Source organism: Podarcis liolepis (genome assembly GCF_965112155.1).
Source record: "Podarcis liolepis genome assembly, chromosome: 6".
In the NCBI taxonomy this organism is placed as follows: domain Eukaryota; kingdom Metazoa; phylum Chordata; class Lepidosauria; order Squamata; family Lacertidae; genus Podarcis; species Podarcis liolepis.
In genome coordinates, this window is record NC_139559.1 from 76,549,446 (window position 1) to 76,569,877 (window position 20,432).

The window sequence follows — 20,432 nt, forward strand, 5'->3', positions numbered from 1 at the left end:
AGAATATGCAGAAATAGTGTGGTGCATTGTTTAGAATTTCAAACAAGCAATCTCTTGAGCAGCCAACAGCATTTGCAACTCTACCTCCATCATAGAAATTATTGTGCATTTTCCACTCAAATAAGAGAAGATGGTAGCATTTGTGTGTGATTATTGATTTTGTGCTGCTTTACAGGGCCAAGCTTCGCCGCCGTCATCATCATCATCATCATCATCATCATCATCATCATCATCTTATTCATCGTCTTCTTCTTCACAAAGCACCTATGGCCAGGTAGGGGTTGTTTCCTTTAGCTGTTTCTTCCCAGTGTATGACGAATGGATGATGAACTGATTTTCAGGCACTTTAACTGGGAGAAAGGATCTTAAAATGCCCATAAGGAAGTGCACAAATGCAAAACATGGCAGCAAATGTGCTGACAGAATACTGGAAGGGCACAGGGGACCTATGCCAGAAACAGGTGGCGTGCAGATCTTTAGACATTTTCATTGGGATCAGAATATAATGCATGATCAGAAAATGTCCATTGGTGCTGAGACAACATAGGACATCAACTCACTAGAAAGTTCTCCTTCACAAACTCCATTGCACTGTTGCACATCTCCCATTCCTTTCAAGGGAGTTTGCTCGTGCAAGAAAACATTTCAGCTGTTTGTGCCCTGGGTTTCCACACATTTCTAAATTTTCTTTTAAATTCCTGTGAGCCAAAATAATCTCCCCTTATTTTGAGTGCCCCCAAAAGATTCTGAACACTAGATTTCTGAAATTCAACTGACAAGAACTATTTTAATCTGTTTTCCTCCCCTCTCCACTCCGTTTGTCTTCTTTAGGGTGGCTCACAATATCAAGGCAACCCCAACGCTTGTCCTCCGGTATGTTCCCTTTCTCTTAAGTTTTATGATAATTTGCTACCTGACAAAGTTATATATATATCATTCTGTCCCTCTAATGCCCGTGTCAGCAACCAAGTTTTCCTTAAAGGCCAATTTCAGAAGCAAATGATGAGAGTCAGTTAGCGCCTCGGCCCTGTTACTTCTTCAAGAGTCCAAGAGTGTCCATCAGTTGTTCTTTGTTTTCTTATATCTTTATCCTGCTTTTCCAACAAGCATTGTCTGCCAAAGTGGTCCACTTCAGTAGCAAACAAACAAACAAACACAAGGCTTGTTCTCAGGCTTGCTAACCTAATTTTCTGTTCTGAACCACTCTGGGATCTTTGGATGAAAGGCGGTATACAAATTTTAATAATAATAATAATAATAATAATAATAATAATAATAATAATAATAATAATACAAGACACACAGAAGGGAGGGGATTAGAGGAAACAAGCAGAGGAGGGAAATCAGTTTGACAGTGCAAGGGGTGAGTTGTATATATGCTTGTAGTCTTGTATGGACAAAGGCGTAAGAACTACGTGTATGCGAGAAATTCAATTTCATGCACATTCAAGGGTGAACTTACATAATTCACACTTGGCAAAGTAATTTCTGATTTTGTATTTTTCTCTCTCAGGGGATAGATACCTCTTCCAACAACAGAAATAGATGCTGAGTGGTAAATATCAGCTCTTATTATACAAAGATGAATCTCAAAGTATGATAGTTTTTTATACCTACTCTTTGAATATTGCAGAGACATTTGTATTATGGGTTGCATTTGATGGATTTTCTGTGCGATCCCAGGGAAGCTTTCCCAAACCCAAGGGAACCAAATAAAGGAAGGGGCACCGGAAGATTATATGCATGGGACTTAAATTTGTTACACGGCACATGAGGCTCTAGAAAGTGAACAAACTTTCACTTAACCTCAGAATATGCCTCATAGTAAATGGAGTCCCGAATGTGATTGTAGGTGGCAACGTTTTCATTTTACCTTGACAATTCCAATAAACAATAACCACATCGTGCTCGTGATAAACAAATTCACACTGTTCAGCTCCTCAAGCAATTGATGTATAATGTCAAATTTAAATGAATTGGCAGGTAGATAGGCAACTTGTATTTTGCCCATTGCTCTTGATATGAGATGGAAGTATTTAGCATTGTCTCCCGAGACAGACAGATGCCAACAACAGCTAGAACTGAGGCCTTGGTTCACATAAATGATCTCAAGATTAGATCATTAGCTGTGTCATTCCATACAAAGGAAGTTGGATTGTTAGTAAAATGTTACCAGGAAAAAATTTCAGCAATAGAGGATATGTAGGTTGTCTTTTTTTTCTTTTTCTTTTTAAGAATCCTACTATAGGTTAAATAATAATAATAATAACAACAACAACAACTTTAAATGAAATAACTACAGAATGACATGGTTGTATTTATGTGTTTTAGCAATAAAGTGTTGAAACAGAAAACCGGTCTGGAGAGGAAGAATATAATTCAATAGTCACGAGAGCAACTGGAATTTCTCAAAGTTCAAATACATTGCAAAATTACCTGTCTGCGAGACACCTCCCTGACACCTCACGCTGCAGAACAGAAATGTTTGTGTTTTCACAAGTCAAAACCAGGAGTCGTGAAGTGAAATAAAAACAACTTTTTCCTTAAAACACTCAAGTCTTTATTTTTATTGATTACATTTCTATCCATGCCTCCTCTCAAAGGAGCTCCGGGGAGTGTCTTCCCCTCATTTTGCACAAAAGCCTTGCAGAATCTGCACATCCTGATAAGCTAGTCCACCACTCCCTGGTTTCTCTGCTGTCCTCCTTCACCCCAGTGAGAATATTTTACCTGCAGAGCTGGCAACCTTAACTGCAAACCAAACCTGAGGGTTGCAGGGAACAGCCGTTCAATGTGTCCAAACAGAACTGCCCCAATTGCATTGGAAGAAGGAGCAGGTTTCCTTCTTCAAAGCAAAAGGGGTGTGTGGTTGATTATGAAGACATCTCTTGGCTTCCTTCCCCGAGCTGTGTGCCTGCAATTGCAGATCAGGGACACTAGAGGACACTGCTCCCCATTGGCAGTGCCAATTGCCCCTGACCAGCGTCACCACAGCAAGCTGGGCTTTGCAGCTGCAAATATAATATAATCCCATTGCACTCTAAAGCTCATACCCTTTCCAAACATGGTGTTGATGGTTGTGGCAAGAGAATTCTTAGGAGGAGACCAGTGGAATTGCATTGACAACCGAAGTGACTACATGTGCCAATGAAGTACGGCTGAGTTAGCATTTTGGAACATGGCATTTTCTGGGTACCAGCCATAGGAATTTAAGGGCTACTGGCTAAGTGCTAGAGTAAAGCTTGATGTCATGGTGTGTAGGAACTGTCTTGGCCTACCTACGTATGTTGGGGGAATCCTACAAATCGCAGAACAGAAAAGGCAAAGAGAAGAACCAAGAACTAATGGTTAAGAATTCTCTCCAGGAACAGAAGCAAAGGGCTGGTGCCAGACTTGGCATAGTCTGGCAGATAGGCCCCCCCACTGCCAAGCCTTCACTTTGTGGAAGGAAAATATGAGTCCCTGTGACACACATGTATGAGGTAAATAACACGAGAATCACCTGGGTGCCTGGGTTCAAAACACGGGATAAACTTGCCCTCCAACAGGAGAGAGCCCCCAGTCAAACAGCAGTATAGCTTTAGGAATATAGGTTGTTAGACCCTTTTGTCCTGTTTAGTTGCATCCATCGCTCCCCTCTTTTAACACCCCCCCCCTCAATGAACAGACCACACACTGCTAAGCAGTGCTTTTTTCTTAAAAAAACTTAAGGGGTACTCTCATTTTCCTACTCAAATTGAAATACTGCCCCTCAATGAGGCCAAACTTAGATTCACAAAATGTTTATCAGTATGCATACCCCTGTGTGTCCCCCCCAAAAAAGCACTGCTGCTAAGTAAGTTTAAAATACTTTATTTACAAAATGTCCCAAAGGTCTAATTCATGCATTTATCAAAGCAGCGGCAAAGAGAACACAGGCAGAATACTCTTTGGTAGAAAATAAAGAGAAATCGCTTCAAAAACGTCCTCTGAGCTTGGAGCTTGCTTATACATGTCCTTCCTGGTGCGGTAGGTGGCATGGGGAGAGAGGGAACAGGAAGAGAAGGCTTCACTCCCTCATCAGAAAAGAGGGGGCGTGACCTAGTTGAGTCTAGGAATCTAGCTCTGTGGTCTTAACCCCTTCATGCATAGCTAGATTTGAGTGCAATTTCCCAGACACTTTGCAGCAGCAGCACAGCCATCTTCACCACCACCTCTCTAAGCTTGTGCCACTGCTGTGGTCAGCCAGGGCAGCTAAGAAGACTTTTTAAAAACTTAAGTTTGTTTGTTTTTAAGCTGCTATTGCTCAGTGGCAGCTTTCCTCCTACTAGTGGTCAGCAGGGCGGTGGCACCACCGTGACTTACCTGGAGGGAGAGGCGGCAGAGAACTCTGTGCCTTGCAAACACACTTTGGGGTGTGTCGGCTTGGCTCTGCTGGTGCCTTTGCACCAAATCAACCTCGCCCTTCTCCCTCCCAGTAAGCTTTAAGCCCCACCCCTACGGTGCTTTTATCCTCTGCAGGTATGGCAGCTCAGCCGCAATGACTGATGAACGTCATTTGAAATGGTCCATTGGTCCATACATTGGCTTTCTCCTTGCAGACATCTATGTTAGCCAAAATATGTCCAGGGAGAAGGGCCTGATGCTAAGACTGGCACCTCTTCCCAGCCATCGTTGAGCCTTCTTCCCACAATGAATGCAGTCTCCAATACATTCTTTGGAAACAAGACCAGACATGAATTGATTCTGAATAATATACGGTGGTACCTCGGGTTACAGGTTCAGGTTACAGACTCCGCTAACCCAGAAATAGTACCCCGGGTTAAGAACTTTGCTTCAGGATGAGAACAGAAATTGCGCGGCGGCGGCATGGCAGCAATGGGAGGCCCCATTAGCTAAAGTGGTACCTCAGGTTAAGAACAGTTTCAGTTTAAGAACAGACCTCCTGAATGAATTAAGTTCTTAACCCGAGGTACCACTGTACTTAGTGCATGTACTAAGTGCATGCAGTTGTCACGAGTCTTAAAACTTTAGGACAGTGGTGGGGCCCTTGGGAGCAACTAGGATTTCCAGGGGTGGGACAGGTAAAAACATGACTAGGCCAAAAAGGGGCACCTGGAAAGGTCTGCCCATAGTGCCCTGTGCCAGCGGCGTAGCGTGAGTTGTAAGCACCCGGGGCAACGCAAGTAATTTGCGCCCCCTAACCCGGGGCAAGGCAAGTAATTTGCGCCCCCCGCTGCCGCCCAAACGACGCCGCTTGCCCGGAGGAGGAGGGGGGCAGAGAGGCGAGGAAAATTCAACGGCCCAGCAGCTGCAGCAGCAGCGGCGGAGGCGGGGCTGTGAAGAGGGGCTGCCTGGCGTGTCCTCCGCGGCGAGGGCTGAGAGCCGCTGCCTGCCGGGCGCCTTCAGCCGGGCGCCGTGAGACATGCGGCTCTGCTACAGCCTGCGCCCGAGGCTCTTCGGCGACTCCGGAGGAAGCGAGCGCGCCACCCCCAGATGTTGCGCCCGGTGCGGCCGGCACCCCTGGCACCCCCCACGCTACGCCACTGCCCTGTGCAGCTCTTTCCATGCCCCAAGAACCAGTCCTTGCAGACCACCAGCTGATTGCTGTGGTTTCAAAGTGCTGCACACTCCAGAAGACTAAAACAAGTCACCTAGCATCAGTGTGCCGTCAAGTGATTGGCAGGTGGGTTAACTTGGCCCATGAGGCATGGGGAAAATTAGGATCCGGGCCTGCTGACTGGATCCAGTTTCCCACCCCTGCTCTGGGGCCTTATTTATATTATCACTGGAAGCGCACCTCAGTCACATCCTGTCAGTCACGTAACTGTATGCCCTGAAGCCCACAAGCAAGTAACGTTCTAAAGAGAATAACTTCCTGGACGGAGGCACATAAATGACTGCAATAATGGGCAGCAGAACAAGGAGATGGAGTTATTTGAAAGTGGATGTTAACCCCTCAAAGTTCAAGCATTGTATTAAACCACAGATAGAAATAATTATGTGTATCAGCACTCTGCTCATGTGTATTAAAGCACTGTCTGTTTTTAATGTTGTGTGTGAACCAGGCCTACAGATGCACAACTAAGTTATTCTGAGATGATGGGGTGTTCAAATTTCAACTTTAAAGCAACAACACATCACTACCTGAGATGGAGAGCAGCCCGGGAACGAGGCTTCTCTGGAGGCATGTCTCTCTCTTTCCATTGTATACAATCACAGACAATGCCCACAAAGTAACAATTAAACTGATGCATCCACTACAATTACAACTTGAGATAGTAAACCAACTGGCATTGTCAAGAGTTGGTTAAAGTTGCCATGGTACCAGGATGAAGGCTTGGGGCTTTACAAGAAGAGGAATAAAATATAGGCATTCGAGATTTGGAAGGCACGCTTAAGTGAAGCTAGTCCTTGCTTTTAAGCAGAGGTGTACTGCCACCCTGCCTACAGAGTGACCTAGTTTGATCGTATATTCCTCCCTGTCTCTGCACTCCACCCAGGCCTCTGTATCTAGCAATATCTCTCTTCCTTCTCCACCCACTTCTGATTCCCTTCTAGTTTGCCTTCATGATTGCTCTGCACGTGGCAGAACCCCAGGGTCAGGAATGATTTGTCATTCCCTTTCTGCCTTCCTTGATTTCACCACTAAGAACATATGGATCAGGCCAACAGCTCATCTAACCCAGCAACCTGTTCTCACAGTAGCCAACCAGATGCCTATGAGAAGCTTGCAAGCAGTGCCAGAAGTGCACAGCAGAGATCATTATCTTTGCAACTCAAGGGTTAATTCTGTTAGTGCTGAAGGAAAGGGGTGGGCGGAAGTGCTCCTTAGCAACTAGACAGAATGGCATGGTGTTGACAGACATTGCATGTGCCCTGACGGGCTGTGTAAGTCTGAGAGAGTTTTTATTCCGTATGTTTCGCTGAATGCCCACCTTCCACGTACAAGGTCGGAAGTAAAGAAAGGCAAATATTTTCTCTTCCTTTCTCCTCAGAATTGCACTGCTTATATCTATTTTCCTCAATTAAGCATTATCAAGGCTATTCTCTCTGGACTCCGCACAGGGCCATCTTAAGCATATCCGGCGCCGTGGCGCAAAGCTCCCTCCGATTCCAACCCACCCCCACCCCCCGTTTCCCAGAGTTGTCCACCTTTTTTTAGGGAGGATGGCACTGCCAGCAGGGCTGGAGGAGGTGGGCAGCGGCTGAAGGGTGGCTCCTCCGGCGGGGAAGGGGTGGAGGCTGGACATGGCGCCTCCCGGCTCAGCTGGCCACTTTGTGCCGCGGTGGCCATGGCACACGGAGGCTCTGGGTGCGGCGCTGTTTCGGCATGGCATGACGGAGGCGGGCGAGGGCGGTGAGCTGATGCCGGTAGGCGCCATGTCCAGCCTCCCTCTCTTCCCTGGCGCCCTCCAGAACTTGGAACCCTGGCGCCCCGTGCCACTAGCCTCTATGGGTAAGACGCCCCTGACTCCGCATTATTTAAGTCACGTTACTAACAAGCAGGAACTTATAGCCTGGATAGCTCAGTTTGTTAGAGCATGATGCTGATAATGCCAAGGTTGCAGGTTCGATCCCCGTATGGGACAGCTTGCATTGCAGGGGGTCGGACTAGATGATTCTCAGGGTCCCATCCAACTCTATGATTCTATGGTATCTATGAATGCAGCAGCAGTCTCCCCTGTTTGATGCCTAAAATGAGGTTTCTTTTATATATATATATTTTATTCAAAATTATAACAAGACATATTATCCATAAACATATCATCCTTGTCCCCCCCCCCATTTTTCCTCCCTCCCCCTCTCCCACACAACCCACCCCCGACTTCCCTCAGTTCCAGTCTTTGGTTTCTCTAAGAATGCTGTTTTCTGCATGTTACAAAGTTGTATAGCTATTTAGCTGGTTATTATCAATAAAAAGTTTATGAATGTTTATTCAAAACCTGCCAAGGAGTCCATAAAATGAGGTTTCTAGGCACGTAGTAGTTCCAAATTTCAAAATCCAAACCAGTTTGGTCTTCTCCTTCAAACTGAATTCCTAACACCCAAAGGCCTTTTCCACTGGCATTTTGCGTGGTTGTGGCAGACAGCATCTAAGGCATATTTTGGGAGAGGAGCATAAAACTTCACATGGCTTTCTCCACTTGTGGGTTCCCCAGCTTTCTCAGCCTCGTGGCAATAAATCTTTATAGCAGAGCTTGCCAACACACATTCTATACTTGGCAGCAAATTGTGATGTCGTGCCAGAGTCCTCCAAGCCCTTGGGTCCTCCCTGGGCCACGGCTATAAGCTATAATCACCTGCCTGCCAATGCAGTAAATAATGTCTGAAAATGCTCATGAACAAATCCTGCCAGTCTGGATGAAAGCAAATGGTAAAGCCTTATGGAGTTTGCAACCAACCGCATTCTTGTTATACATGACAAGCAGCCACTTTTGCCCAGCCAGCCTGAGGAAAAGTTCTGTTTAACTCTCATGCTTGCATATCACAACCAGATTTTATACCTGCCTCTAGGGATGGGGGACAAATTCCACCCAGTTCCCATTTAATGCTGAAATTACCTAAGTCGTGCTTTCTGCAACAATACAGTGGTACCTCGGGTTACATACACTTCAGGTTACAGACTCCGCTAACCCAGAAATAGTACCTCAGGTTAAGAACTTTGCTTCAGGATGAGAACAGAAATCGTGCTCCGGCGGCGCGGCAGCAGCAGGAGGCCCCATTAGCTAAAGTGGTGTTTCAGGTTAAGAACAGTTTCAGGTTAAGTACAGACCTCCGGAATGAATTAAGTACTTAACCCGAGGTACCACTGTATGCCCCCTGAGACACAGCCATCCTTTCAAATTTGCGCAGCTCCAAATTTTGCAAGGAGGTTCTCTAGCCAAGTAATTGTCCCAAAACACAGAGAATATAAATGCACATCTTTCTGAAAATGACATATAAAAACATTATATTAGTGGATACTGCTTTGCAACAATAGGTATGTTTGGCAAAATTACACACAGAATTGCATGTATAAGGAAGAAACACCGATTAATTTTCTTGAGGATTTTTTTTTTTTATGTAAAAAAAATCACTGACTGAGGTAGAATTGTGGAGAACTGAACTCAAGACTGGGAAAATGAGAAACTGAATTTGACGTATTAGCCCATCCCTACCTGTGTCATAGATATCTCATTCGCTGAAACCACCTCCCTGGGACAGATTTTTCAACATTCATTGTCCTTTCTCAGTCACGGTTTCTTCTGAAGATGTGAAAGAGAGCTTCCCTAAAAAGCAGAACAGAGTGGTGCAGCCAGACAATTTTTCAACCCCGGACTTAATAGTCCTACAGCTTGGGAGGGGGTGTCCTTCTTTGCAGAGCTCAGTCCCAACATTTATCTTCTATCCAGCAACACTCCATGAATGACAGCTGCTGCTACAGTGCTGATACATTAGAGCAACAAAAAAACATGATCCAGTTTGACAGCCCTGAATTTCTTTTCTTCTTTAAAAAAGCAGAAATAGCCTGAGCACGTGCTGTTTCGCACTGTAAGCTCACCTAAATCACCTAAATCATAGCACCACTATTATGCCTAAAAGAAAAAAAATGTGGCTTGCTTCTGCTGCTGCGATTCTCAACACATTTGCCAGTGTGGTGTAGTGGTTAAGAGCGATAGACTCGTAATCTGGTGAACGGGGTTCACTTCCCCGCTCCTCCACATGCAGTTACTGGGTGACCTTGGGCTAGTCACACTTCTCTGAAGTCTCTCAGCCTCACTCACCTTACAGAGTGTTTGTTGTGGAGGAGGAAGGGAAAGGAGGTTGTTAGCTGCTTTGAAATTCCTTAGGGTAGTGATAAAGCGGGATATCAAATCCAAACCCTTCTTCTTCTTCTACATCTTGTTGTAGAAAATGGTTTTCGGTAGAAAGTCCACAGTAGCTGAAGAGCCTTTGTTAGCATGTGAAATTAATGGGTACCAACTTCTGTGAAGGAATCTCCCTGTGCAAAGCCATTGGCTACATGTATTAGTTGAATTAACTTGTCTGTCAAAGCCAATTTACATAATGATTGGGTACTGATTAAGTGTAGGCAGCTGAGTTGCTTTCCAGCTACTGGTTATTTCCATTCTAGCGGGCTGAAGACAACTATGGGTGGTATCCAAGTCATACTCAAAGTAGACTCATTGCAAGCAATGGGCTTAATGGGTCAACTTTAAGTAAGACTTTTCCAGCTACCCTGTATACGTAATTATTTCTAGTTTAGAGTGAGCATCTATATTTGGACATAGGAAGCCTTCTACTGAGTCAGATCACTGATCCATCTAATTACCTACTGCGATTGGCAGCAGGTCTCCAGGGTAGCAGGAAGGCTGTTTCCATCACCCAAGAATAATAGAATCATAGAATTGGAAGGGACCCCGAGGGTCATCCAATGCCCTGCAATCTGCTACTGACTTAAAAGGCTCAGGATTCAACACTTTGAACATGGCAAGAGAACCTGTGTAACACAGGCACAGGCTTTTGTGGAATAATATATGGATTCCAGTGGGAAAAATCATTGGCATGCACCACCAAGTTTTTGGTATAATAATAATGGGAGTTGCAGAGAACCAGGTAATCCGCTTTTGTCACGCGGCTCCCGGCTAAAAGTCATGTAAAACTATTAAAGTTCTTAGGTGGCTCAGAGCAAATTGTTACTTTCCTAGTCTAGCCTACTTCATAGGGGCATTTGGAGAGTGAAACTTGATCAACTTGGTTGCATCCTCCCCTCGGGATAAGACAGGAAAACTCAACAAACAAACAAACATAGATCACCAAATATCTTTCCCAAACTAAGGATAAAACTGGTTTGACAAGCTGCTTGCTCTTTGTCTTTGCAGAATAAGGCCCAGTCCACATAGGTAATAGAATGAAATAATCAAATGGACTGTACTACTTCAGGTGACTGTTGTTTGCATAGGATGGATTTCCATCTTTTTAATGTCACACACAAACAAATACTGCTTGGAAATAAAAACTAACACATCGGCTGGAAAGGCGCTAACCCTGCTCACTCCATGATGTATTGCTTTTTACGTGTGATGACCTCGTTTATGCATGGGATCATTAAAAAACATGACCCCACCTGCAGTCTAAAGGGCTACAGTACATTCTCCAACCTTGGAATACTACCACTTCTTTCCTCTATATTAGGTGTTAAAGAGGACTTCAGACTTCAGCATTTTTCCCCTCTCCAGGCAAATGGATATTTGCAATGATGTCATTCCATTGCAGACCTGCTGCTGCAGATTGGAAGTAAATATTAGATGGGCTAAACTTCGTGTTTCATGTCACTAGCACCTCCTCCTGTGCTGATTCCAGTTTTACCATGGTACTATTATGTCGGGATGGGAACTGGTAATGGGAAAGGAGGGAGGGAGAGAGCAGAGGGGAGTATTAACTACAGTACAGATTGCTGAGGCCACTCCTGACTCTTAACCAAACATAGCATACATTTTAAGGCCTTGATTCTACCCCCCCAAGGCAGAGGTGGAGCAAGGTGCGCCCTGGGTGTCATCTCAGAGGGGGGGTAACTTCGCCATGGGCAGCACCCCCCTCGGGACACTCCCTGCCGCTGGCACCAATGCCCGCCCCTATGGGTGCCCCTTGCCCCACCCCTAGCCCCTCTGGGCGCTGTGCTGCGCTGTGCGCCCTGCCCCTATGGGCAGTTTGCCTTGCTCCTGGGTGCACCGCCCCAGGTGCCTGAGAGGCTTCCTCCGCCACTGCCCAAAGGATTCTGGGAACTGTAGTTTGATAAAGGTGCTAGGGATTGTAGCTCTGTGAAGAGTAAACTTCACTTCCTAGGATTCTGGGAGGGTGGGAAGACATGTACTTAGATGTGCTTTAATTGTATGGTGTCTTTGTTGCCTTACAAATTGTCCTTTCGCATAACAGGAGCAAGGTTCCTGTAATACAGGCGGGGAGAGGACAACTGTGCCCCATCCATGGCTCTTAAATCTTATTTTTATCTCTAACTCATTTCACCCTACAACTCTCTCACATTTGTACCCCGCACTGCAGTCACCAGCCACTTTCTCACAACTGCCACACGTACCTGCCACTCTTTCCTAGCTGTCTGTAATCTCTCAAGGCAATATGCAGGCTTCTCTCTTTATTCCTTCGTATCAACTTGCTCCCAGTTTTCCAGAGCTGCTATCACCCTGGAAACCGATCACAAGGACTGAAAGAGCAATCATTTGGGAATGCATTACAGGGGATCAGTTGAAAGAAAGCAATTATTCAGATTCGGCATTCCAAAATTGCAAACGAATATGCCTAACTATTTTGTCTGCCGCACCCCTTATTGGCATAGGCATCGCTTATGCATCAGGTTTAGAGTTATTTTTAATTAAAACATGTGCCTAAATGGCACAGGTTCTTGTTGCTTACTAGTCTCCACACGCATATTTTTCCAATCTCCTCACCTTTATCACCTGTATGACATTTTGTTAGGACAGAGGTAGTCAAGGTGTGCACCTTCAAGATGTTCTTTGATGCCACCTCCCAGCAGGCCCAGCCGGCTTGTCCAATGTCCAGGGATTATGGGAGTTGAGAACAACAACGTCTCAAGGGCACCATGTTGACTACCCTTGTGCTAGAAGTTTCTCTTGACAACTTCTTTCTGAAAACCAGATGGATGGTCTAAACCAGAGTTTCCCAAACTTGGGTCTTCAGCTGTTTTTTTGGACTACAATTCCCATCATCCCTGGCCACTGGTCCTGCTAGCTATGGATAATGGGAGTTGTAGTCCAAAAAAAAACCAGCTGAAGACCCAAGGCTGGGAAACCCTGGTCTAAACTAAATCCAATTCAAGTTTTCTGATACAGTGGTACCTCAGGTTAAGTACTTAATTCGTTCCAGAGGTCCGTACTTAACCTGAAACTGTTCTTAACCTGAGGTACCACTTTAGCTAATGGGGCCTCCTGCTGCTGCCGTGCCACTGAAGCCCGATTTCTGTTCTCATCCTGAAGCAAAGTTCTTAACCTGAAGCACTATTTCTGGGTTAGCGGAGTCTGTAACCTGAAGTGTATGTAACCTGAAGCCTATGTAACCTGAGGTACCACTGTACTATTCCACAGACCCATAAAATAGAAAAATGGAAAGCCCTCCTTGTCTTGCCAGTCTTTGGCTGTATATCACCATACTTTTAAAGCACATTGAAGCACATTTTTCTGGGCACTGTAGTTTGCTGAGGATTGTAACTCTGTGTGGGATAAGCTGCCATGTCCATAATTCCTTTGGAGGAAGGATGTACTTGGAAATAATACTGTGTGTATGCAGCCTTTGAAGCAATTGATTCTACCTGATGTGTGATTATGGTACAAGTGTCAGTAAAAGGGACATAATTGGTAGGCTATGTGCTTATTTCCTCACCTTTGTGAGTGCGGATACAGATGCCTCAGCAATATTGCTCCGCCATTGGGTGTCTCACATGCATCTCACGATGCGTCAGTTGAAAAATACTTATACATTCAGAGCAATCATCTAATTGTCGGCTTAGCTGGGTTAAAGCTGTTGACATTTTGGGCTCCCCGGTTCCATTTTTAGCCATGCGGTTATAAATGGTTCCAAACACAGACATTGTTTGCAACTGGGCTAAAGTTGGCAATGATGTTTTTCTCCATCAGAGGGACCTACTGTACCTTCCTCCATGGCTGCAATTCATCCCTCACCATTCATTAGCCACAGAGATGAGAACCAGAGTCTGACAACTTCTGGAGGGTTCTGGAGGTGAAGGTGGGGAATCATTCGTTGTAGTTTTAAGCAGAAAGCGTCACAAATGCACCTGACCTCAATCAGTTCGGTTCAGAATCAAATAGCTACTTTTTAGTAGCCCAGATCTCATAACAGAACCTGTCAATTTGACATCCTGTCAATTTCATAGTCCTTTCTCCTCTCCACGATGCAAGTTAGAGGGAAATCAGTGGCCGAACCCACATTTCAGCACTAAAATTGGTATGACATTAATGACAATACACACAAAAAATGAGAACCTTAATTGTAATTCATATTCATACCCATTTCTAAGTAATTTTTGGAACAGTCCTCATTCATTGCCAAGGTGGTTTTTAAAAAACATTTAGTTTTCAACCACTTCCATCCATATCAATTCACCTAAAAATGTTTTTTTCCAGTTATTGTCTAGATTTCCTTATCAGTAATGAAGATTTAAATTAGTCCACTTTTCAATTAAAAGAAACCTCATCCTTCATCAGTGCGTATTTTACAAGCGAATGCCGTGTGTGTGTGTGTGTGTTTCTGAATGGAAAGTACCTCCAGAGTTGCTCATATTTTTGGAGTAGAGGTACAAGGCGAAGGATTTCTCTGAATGTTTGGGAGAATCTTACACACTGTAGGATTGGAATGCAACTCCCTGAACTCTTCGGCTGGCTGGGTAGCCCGAAGGAAGGCCAAACTTCCTTTTTGACTCAAAACAGTGTCACCGTCTGTCAAGTACAAGGAGGAGCGAATGCCCTTCAGGGAACAGGAGATCTACTCCTATAAATAATTGCAGGGCGTTGATAATGAATCAAGGCAAAACAGGATATGTTGAAACACACAGTCTTCACTCCACCGCTTGCCTGTGTGCATCTCTCAAGCTGTCAGCATTTTGTGTTAATCTGTGTGGGTTGCTGTGGGTAAAACCCTTGCAAGTGTCTGGTACCTTTCAAGCCCATGGAAAGTTGAACTTTCCTTTTAGAAGACCGATTGGGGTTGTCTACAGCTGCTTCTAAGGGACACGGGTAGCACTGTGGGTTAAACCACAGAGCCTAGGACTTGCCGATCAGAAGGTCGCCGGTTCGAATCCCCGCGACGGGGTGAGCTCCCGTTGCTTGGTCCCTGCTCCTGCCAACCTAGCAGTTTGAAAGCACGTCAAAGTGCAAGTAGATAAATAGGTACCGCTCCGGCGGGAAGGTAAACGGCGTTTCCATGCGCTGCTCTGGTTCGCCAGAAGTGGCTTAGTCATGCTGGCCACATGACCCGGAAGCTGTACGCCAGCTCCCTCGGCCACTAAAGAGAGATGAGCACTGCAACCCCAGAGTCAGCCATGACTGGACCTAATGGTCAGGGGTCCTTTACGGCTGCTTCTAAAAAGACCATGTTTCTAGATGTATTCCTGTGTCTTCCCAGGCGAAGGAGATGCAATGGCTGTATTTCAGATATGGCGTGTTGGCTTAGATCCAGGGGTTCCCATGAGTTCTCTGGGGAGGTTCTTGCAGGAAGGAGAGATATTCCCTCATCCAACCTTCTCCCTGCATCCCCTGTGCCCCTAAAAAGCTGTTCCAGAATGTGGGGGGGGGGGCGCTTCTGGAATAGTGTGAGAAGTGGTGCAGGGCAAAAGGGGAGTCAGCAAAAATATTCTCCCTCCTTCTTCTGGCCTTCTCCTGGGTCTCAGTCTCTTCCATGAGCCAAACTGTTGTTTCTCTCTTTGGCCTTGACTTTGGCAGAGGTTCCTCTGACATTTTCATTGTATATCTTCTGTCATATGCTGAAGATACACCTCTTCACCCTGCCTTTCACACCGGAGATACATGTTTTTAGGATCCACACTATTCTCTTGATTGTTTTGATTGTTTTTAATATTGCTTTGAACATGCCCTGCAATCTTATGGTGAATCATCATCATCATGGCTACCCTTCTGCAAATTGCTCCTTCTCTACATTATATATATATCTGTCTGTCTGTCTGTCTGTCTGTCTGTCTGTCTGTCTGTCTGTCTGTCTCTCACACTCTCTCTGTGTGTGTGTGTCTTTAATCAACCAAGTGCATGTCTTGCAATAAACTTTGTCTTCCATTTCTGGTTCTGACCTGTGGAAGGAGGAGGAAATGATAGCGTTGTTTATTGCTTTTAGCGTTTCTGTGGTTGCGTTGTTGTCATGTCTTTTCACTACATTACACAACGACTGGAAAAGAATAAACTAATTTCCCTTTCTGTTTGGATTACAACTCCTTAGTCTACACACAGTGTAATTTAGCTAATATGGATTATGGCAGCCCATATTTAAAACAGAAGACACAGGCTGAAAATGGCCATCTACTCTTAGTGCTGATGGAAGTGAAAATGGTATAAGAAACAAGGTGGTCAAAAATGAAGTGTTCTCTTGCAGTAAACCAGGGGAGTTTTAACACCCCTTGACTCACAATGTGAAGATTACTCTGGGTATACCATAGGTCAGGTGTAGGAAAAAATGCAACGTTTTAGCTGTTGTTGGACTACAACTCTCACCATCCCTGATGGCTGGGGTTGGTGGTGGTCTGAATCCAACAACATTTGAAGGGCAGATCATGGCAATTGCATTGGTGAGTTGTCTGTGCGAGTGTGCAAGCAGACATTCATTGGTCTGCGGTTTTAGATCAGTGCAGAGTTTCAAGCTTTCCTAAAGTGTCATCAATTGCAATCTCAGTACCCACTTACCGGATGAGGCAAAGCAGAAATGGTGCTAAGGACAAACGCAATGTCTTAGACACAGCAGGATCACAACAACAACTCATTTGAAGCTGAAGGACCACTTAGCCTCCTGTTTTAGGAAGAGCTATGCATATGTCACACTTCTGAGCAAGCACACAATTACCACTCACCCATAAAAAGTGGTGGGCGGGGTTTGAGACCCGGCATGGGTTTCCTGTGCCTGGGTGACACCCCCTCGCTTGCTGGCCATTGCTCCGCCCCCTCCCCGGTTAGCCAATCGACTGCTGGTTGGGGGGCAGAGCGAGGGTCAGGTACTGTGGGCTCCGGCCGGCCGTCTCTCCAGTCAGTCTTTGGAGCATCACCCACCCACCCCACCCTCTAACTTTAACATGGTTATCTTTCAGGCTAACTGTTCCTTCCCAGGTTCACAGGCGTTGCTACGGTCACACAGTGGTTGCTGTTTCCCAGAGCCAGGAAGGAATTTTCCTTGCTCTGCAGGTTTTGCCTTCACCGTAGCAATTGTCACAACTTTGGAGGTCTTTAGTCTTGAACGGTCTCCTATAGTCTATCTTCGGAATGGGGGGTAGCATTACTATGTACCTCCCATGTGGTGGCGTTTGCAGGGCCCATTAAAGGATTGATTGTGGGAGTCACTGGCCCTGAGCGGAGGCTTAACATCAAACTCCTTACTTCAGGTGGGGGGAAAGCAGTGTAAATTCTCGTTTTGCAGTCCCCCTCACAACACCTGTCTGCCCTGCGCATCCTCAGACCCAACTGGGGCTGAGAGGGTTGCCGTCCAATTCCTAAGCCAAGGTTTCCTACATCTGAAATCGACAAAGTTGTGGCCTAATTTTATCCCATACATCAGTGATGGACAGACTTGGCCCTTCAGCTGTTTTGGGACTACAACTCCCATCACTCCTAGCTAACAGGACCAGTGATCAGGGATGATGGGGACTGTAGTCCCCAAACAGCTGGGAGGGCCAAGTTTGGCCATCACTGCCATACATGGTTGTCGTGTCTCCTTATTTCAGGCTGGCTCCCGGGCCGGGGGGTTAGCACATGGGCTTGCAATTCATTGTTCCTTTGGTTAAACATTTTACACACACACACACACACACACACAGAGAGAGAGAGAGAGAGAGAGAGAGAGAGTCTGTTTACTAACACACCATGCTAGTCAAACTATTGAAGAAGGCTGTTCCAAGCAAATTAATATAGCAGGCTGTGAAGAGCCTTTAATGATCTGTGGTGAAGGGGTGGAGGTTTTTCAAACCGTAATACAAGTTGATGTGATGATAGAGATGTTAGAAGTGCACAAAGGTGTGTCCATTTCCAGATTATGAGATGTAGTGAGACATGTTCTGCTGCCTGCCTGGCTGAACCGAGTCTGAGCTATATGACAAGGAGCCTCATATAGGCCCATTCCTCGTAAGATTTTGTATTCTTTCTCTCTTTTCACAATGGCCGGCAACTCCTAGACACTTGCAGGTTTCCCTGAATGGGTCTAGAACATGGGTAGGCAAACTAAGGCCCAGGGGCCAGATCTGCCCCAATCACCTTCTCAATCCAGCCCGCGGACAGTCCGGGAATCAGCGTGTTTTTACATGAGTAGAATGTGTCCTTTTATTTACAATGCATCTCTGGGTTATTTGTGGGGCACAGGAATTTGTTCATTCCCCCCCAAGAAATATAGTTCGGCCCCCACAAGGTCTGAGGGACAGTGGACCTGCCCCCTGCTGAAAAAGTTTGCTGACCTCTGGTCTAGAATGCCAGGAAAGATTCACAAGTGTGAATCTTGCCCTTGACATGGGCACTACCATAGTTCAAGAGGCCCTAACACAAGAGTGTATCCATTTTCATCTGTGAAACGTTGGAGAATATACTCTGCGGCAGCAGGAAAGTCGTATTTTAGGAAAGCTTCTCCACCATTACTGATCTTCTCATGGAAGAATCTTTGAGACACTTCCAGGAAGTCCCAGCATCATGCATCGTTGTTCACCAGACCTCCGGTTTGTTGTGTCGCTGCTGCTTACCAGGAAGTAGAGGTGAAGGGGAAAGGTGGCAGCAAGTTTGGCATGGTGCAAACACACCAGTGGGAGTACAGGACTGGCTCCACCTGTTTATTTGCACCACATCAACCTTACTACTGCCTTATTTATTGAATTTATATTTAATTTATCTACTACCTACCATGAGCACTTGCCATCCCGTCTCCCACATCATGTGCTACTGACGGCCAGGGTTCCCCGGAAGAACGCAGATCAAAACTAACCACTTCACTTCACGATGGCTTTGTTTTGCTTTGGGAAGGATGTCATTTAGACCTGTATCAGCAGCAAATCTGGACCAGCCCCTCATTAAGGTGTGACTCGTCTGATAATCAAACTGTTAACATCTCCTTTGTTTGTAATGAGCCCATAGACCAAACGGCAGCAATGAATGTTTATGTGGAAGGGACAAGGGCGAACGTTGCTGCAATTTGTCTGCAAAGTTGAATTGTTATGCCGCATCTGGAAACAGGGAATGATAATAATGTACTGTGGGGGCAGAGTCAACAATGTTAATGATCAAGTGAGATCCCAAAACTGCTGCAGTCTGCAATCAATTTGATAAATTGGTAAGATCCCAAGAAACCTAACCTGTAGTACATCATCGTTACAGCGCTTGAACAAGTCAACTTCCTTGTTTGAGGCTAAGTGCTGGGTTGAAAGAGCTGGGTATGTTTAACTTGGAAAAGAGAAGAAGGAGGGATGATGTGGGGCCAGGATAGGCCAAAGGTTGTCATGCAGAAGAAGGGAGTGTTGTCTTGCCCCAGAGGCTCACAGCTCAGTCTTAGTGACTCAACCTAGAGGAGGTTAGATTTTGGTGGAACATTAAAAGAATCTCATTGGTGGTGAGAGCAGTTTGACAATCAAACCAAAAGCTGGCACTCAGGGGCCGGGTGATTCAGCACCCAGGTATCAGATTTGACAACAGACCTGATAGGGTGAATATTTCAGCAGCATTAGCATTAGAAATTGGTTTCAGATGTGACTGGTTTGGTGGCAGGTGAGCAGGTGAGCAGGGGGTGGTCAGCTCAAGTGGCTGATAAGGCATTAGGTTGGTGGGCAGTGGGAGGGATCAAGAGCCCCCTCCAGTCCAAGAAATCAGAGTATCCCATTAATGGGATCCAATGGGAGGTGCTGTCCACATGGCCAGACGGGGGCTGGTGGGACATAACACCCTTCCAAATGGTGATCTTGGTGGGTCACCCTGATCTGATGTATGTCATAGGGCAATCTTGTCATGGAAGATAGCTCAGCTGGTCATAGGTCATTAACCTTGGTTAACCCTACCAAATAATCCCCCAACAGGCAGGTTGGTTGATTTGGAAGACACGCCCAATGCCTGTGCCAAAACATTGCCAGTATCTGCAATCACTAAAGTTGTGCTCTGTTTATATCCCATTTGGTTGCCCTGTATTTACTGCTGTTCACCATGCCTCAGTCTGCCACCCATGGCTTCACTGCACCTGGACCTGCAACTGATGTTTTAAACAATGCCTTCCAATGCTAATTGGTTGATGCTGTCATCAAGTCTCCATGGCAGCCTACAAGACCAAAATAATAATCATTTGATGACTATGCAGCACCATCAGCAACCCATTTCACAAATATTAACAAGGCGTCCTCAGCACCTCTGAGGCATACATAAAAGTCTATTCTCAGTTTATGAGAGGAAACTCCTGTTAACTCACATGTAATCTCTTGTATCTTAACAACAATACCTTCAATAATCTTAAATGGTTTGGATTCTAACCCATTGCGTGTTCTTTTTTCCCCCTTTTCCTTAATTTTTCACTATAGCAGCCCCAATCACTTCTCTGCATAACCATATTTTTTTATGATAATTCAACAGAGATTATAGAAAATTTACACACAGATTATGTTTCTTCCTCGGCATTCAAGCAAAAATTGCCTAAAAATGGCAGATTGTATATATCATAGCTTGGGATACGGACAACCACCTGGCTGC

At 45.4% G+C, this 20,432-nt stretch overlaps 2 protein-coding genes across 8 annotated transcripts in view; both read left to right on the forward strand.

The window, feature by feature from the left end:
- Positions 1–2,549, forward strand: part of LOC310709272 (uncharacterized protein) — a 29,879-nt gene extending 27,330 nt beyond the window's left edge. For 6 of the 7 annotated variants that reach the window (XM_083508644.1, XM_083508646.1, XM_083508649.1 and 3 more), the window contains 4 exons: positions 176–274; positions 832–873; positions 1,514–1,555; positions 2,332–2,549. In XM_083508644.1, coding sequence (XP_083364770.1) covers positions 176–274; positions 832–873; positions 1,514–1,552 — 180 coding nt within the window. In that variant the 3' untranslated portion in view covers positions 1,553–1,555; positions 2,332–2,549. Of the gene's footprint in view, positions 1–175; positions 275–831; positions 874–1,513; positions 1,595–2,331 lie in introns of all 7 variants that reach the window. The other variant, XM_083508645.1, reaches the window with a different exon arrangement.
- LOC310710274 (uncharacterized protein) overlaps positions 1–20,432 on the forward strand; it is a 982,430-nt gene that overhangs the window by 768,619 nt on the left and 193,379 nt on the right. The window lies entirely within an intron of this gene.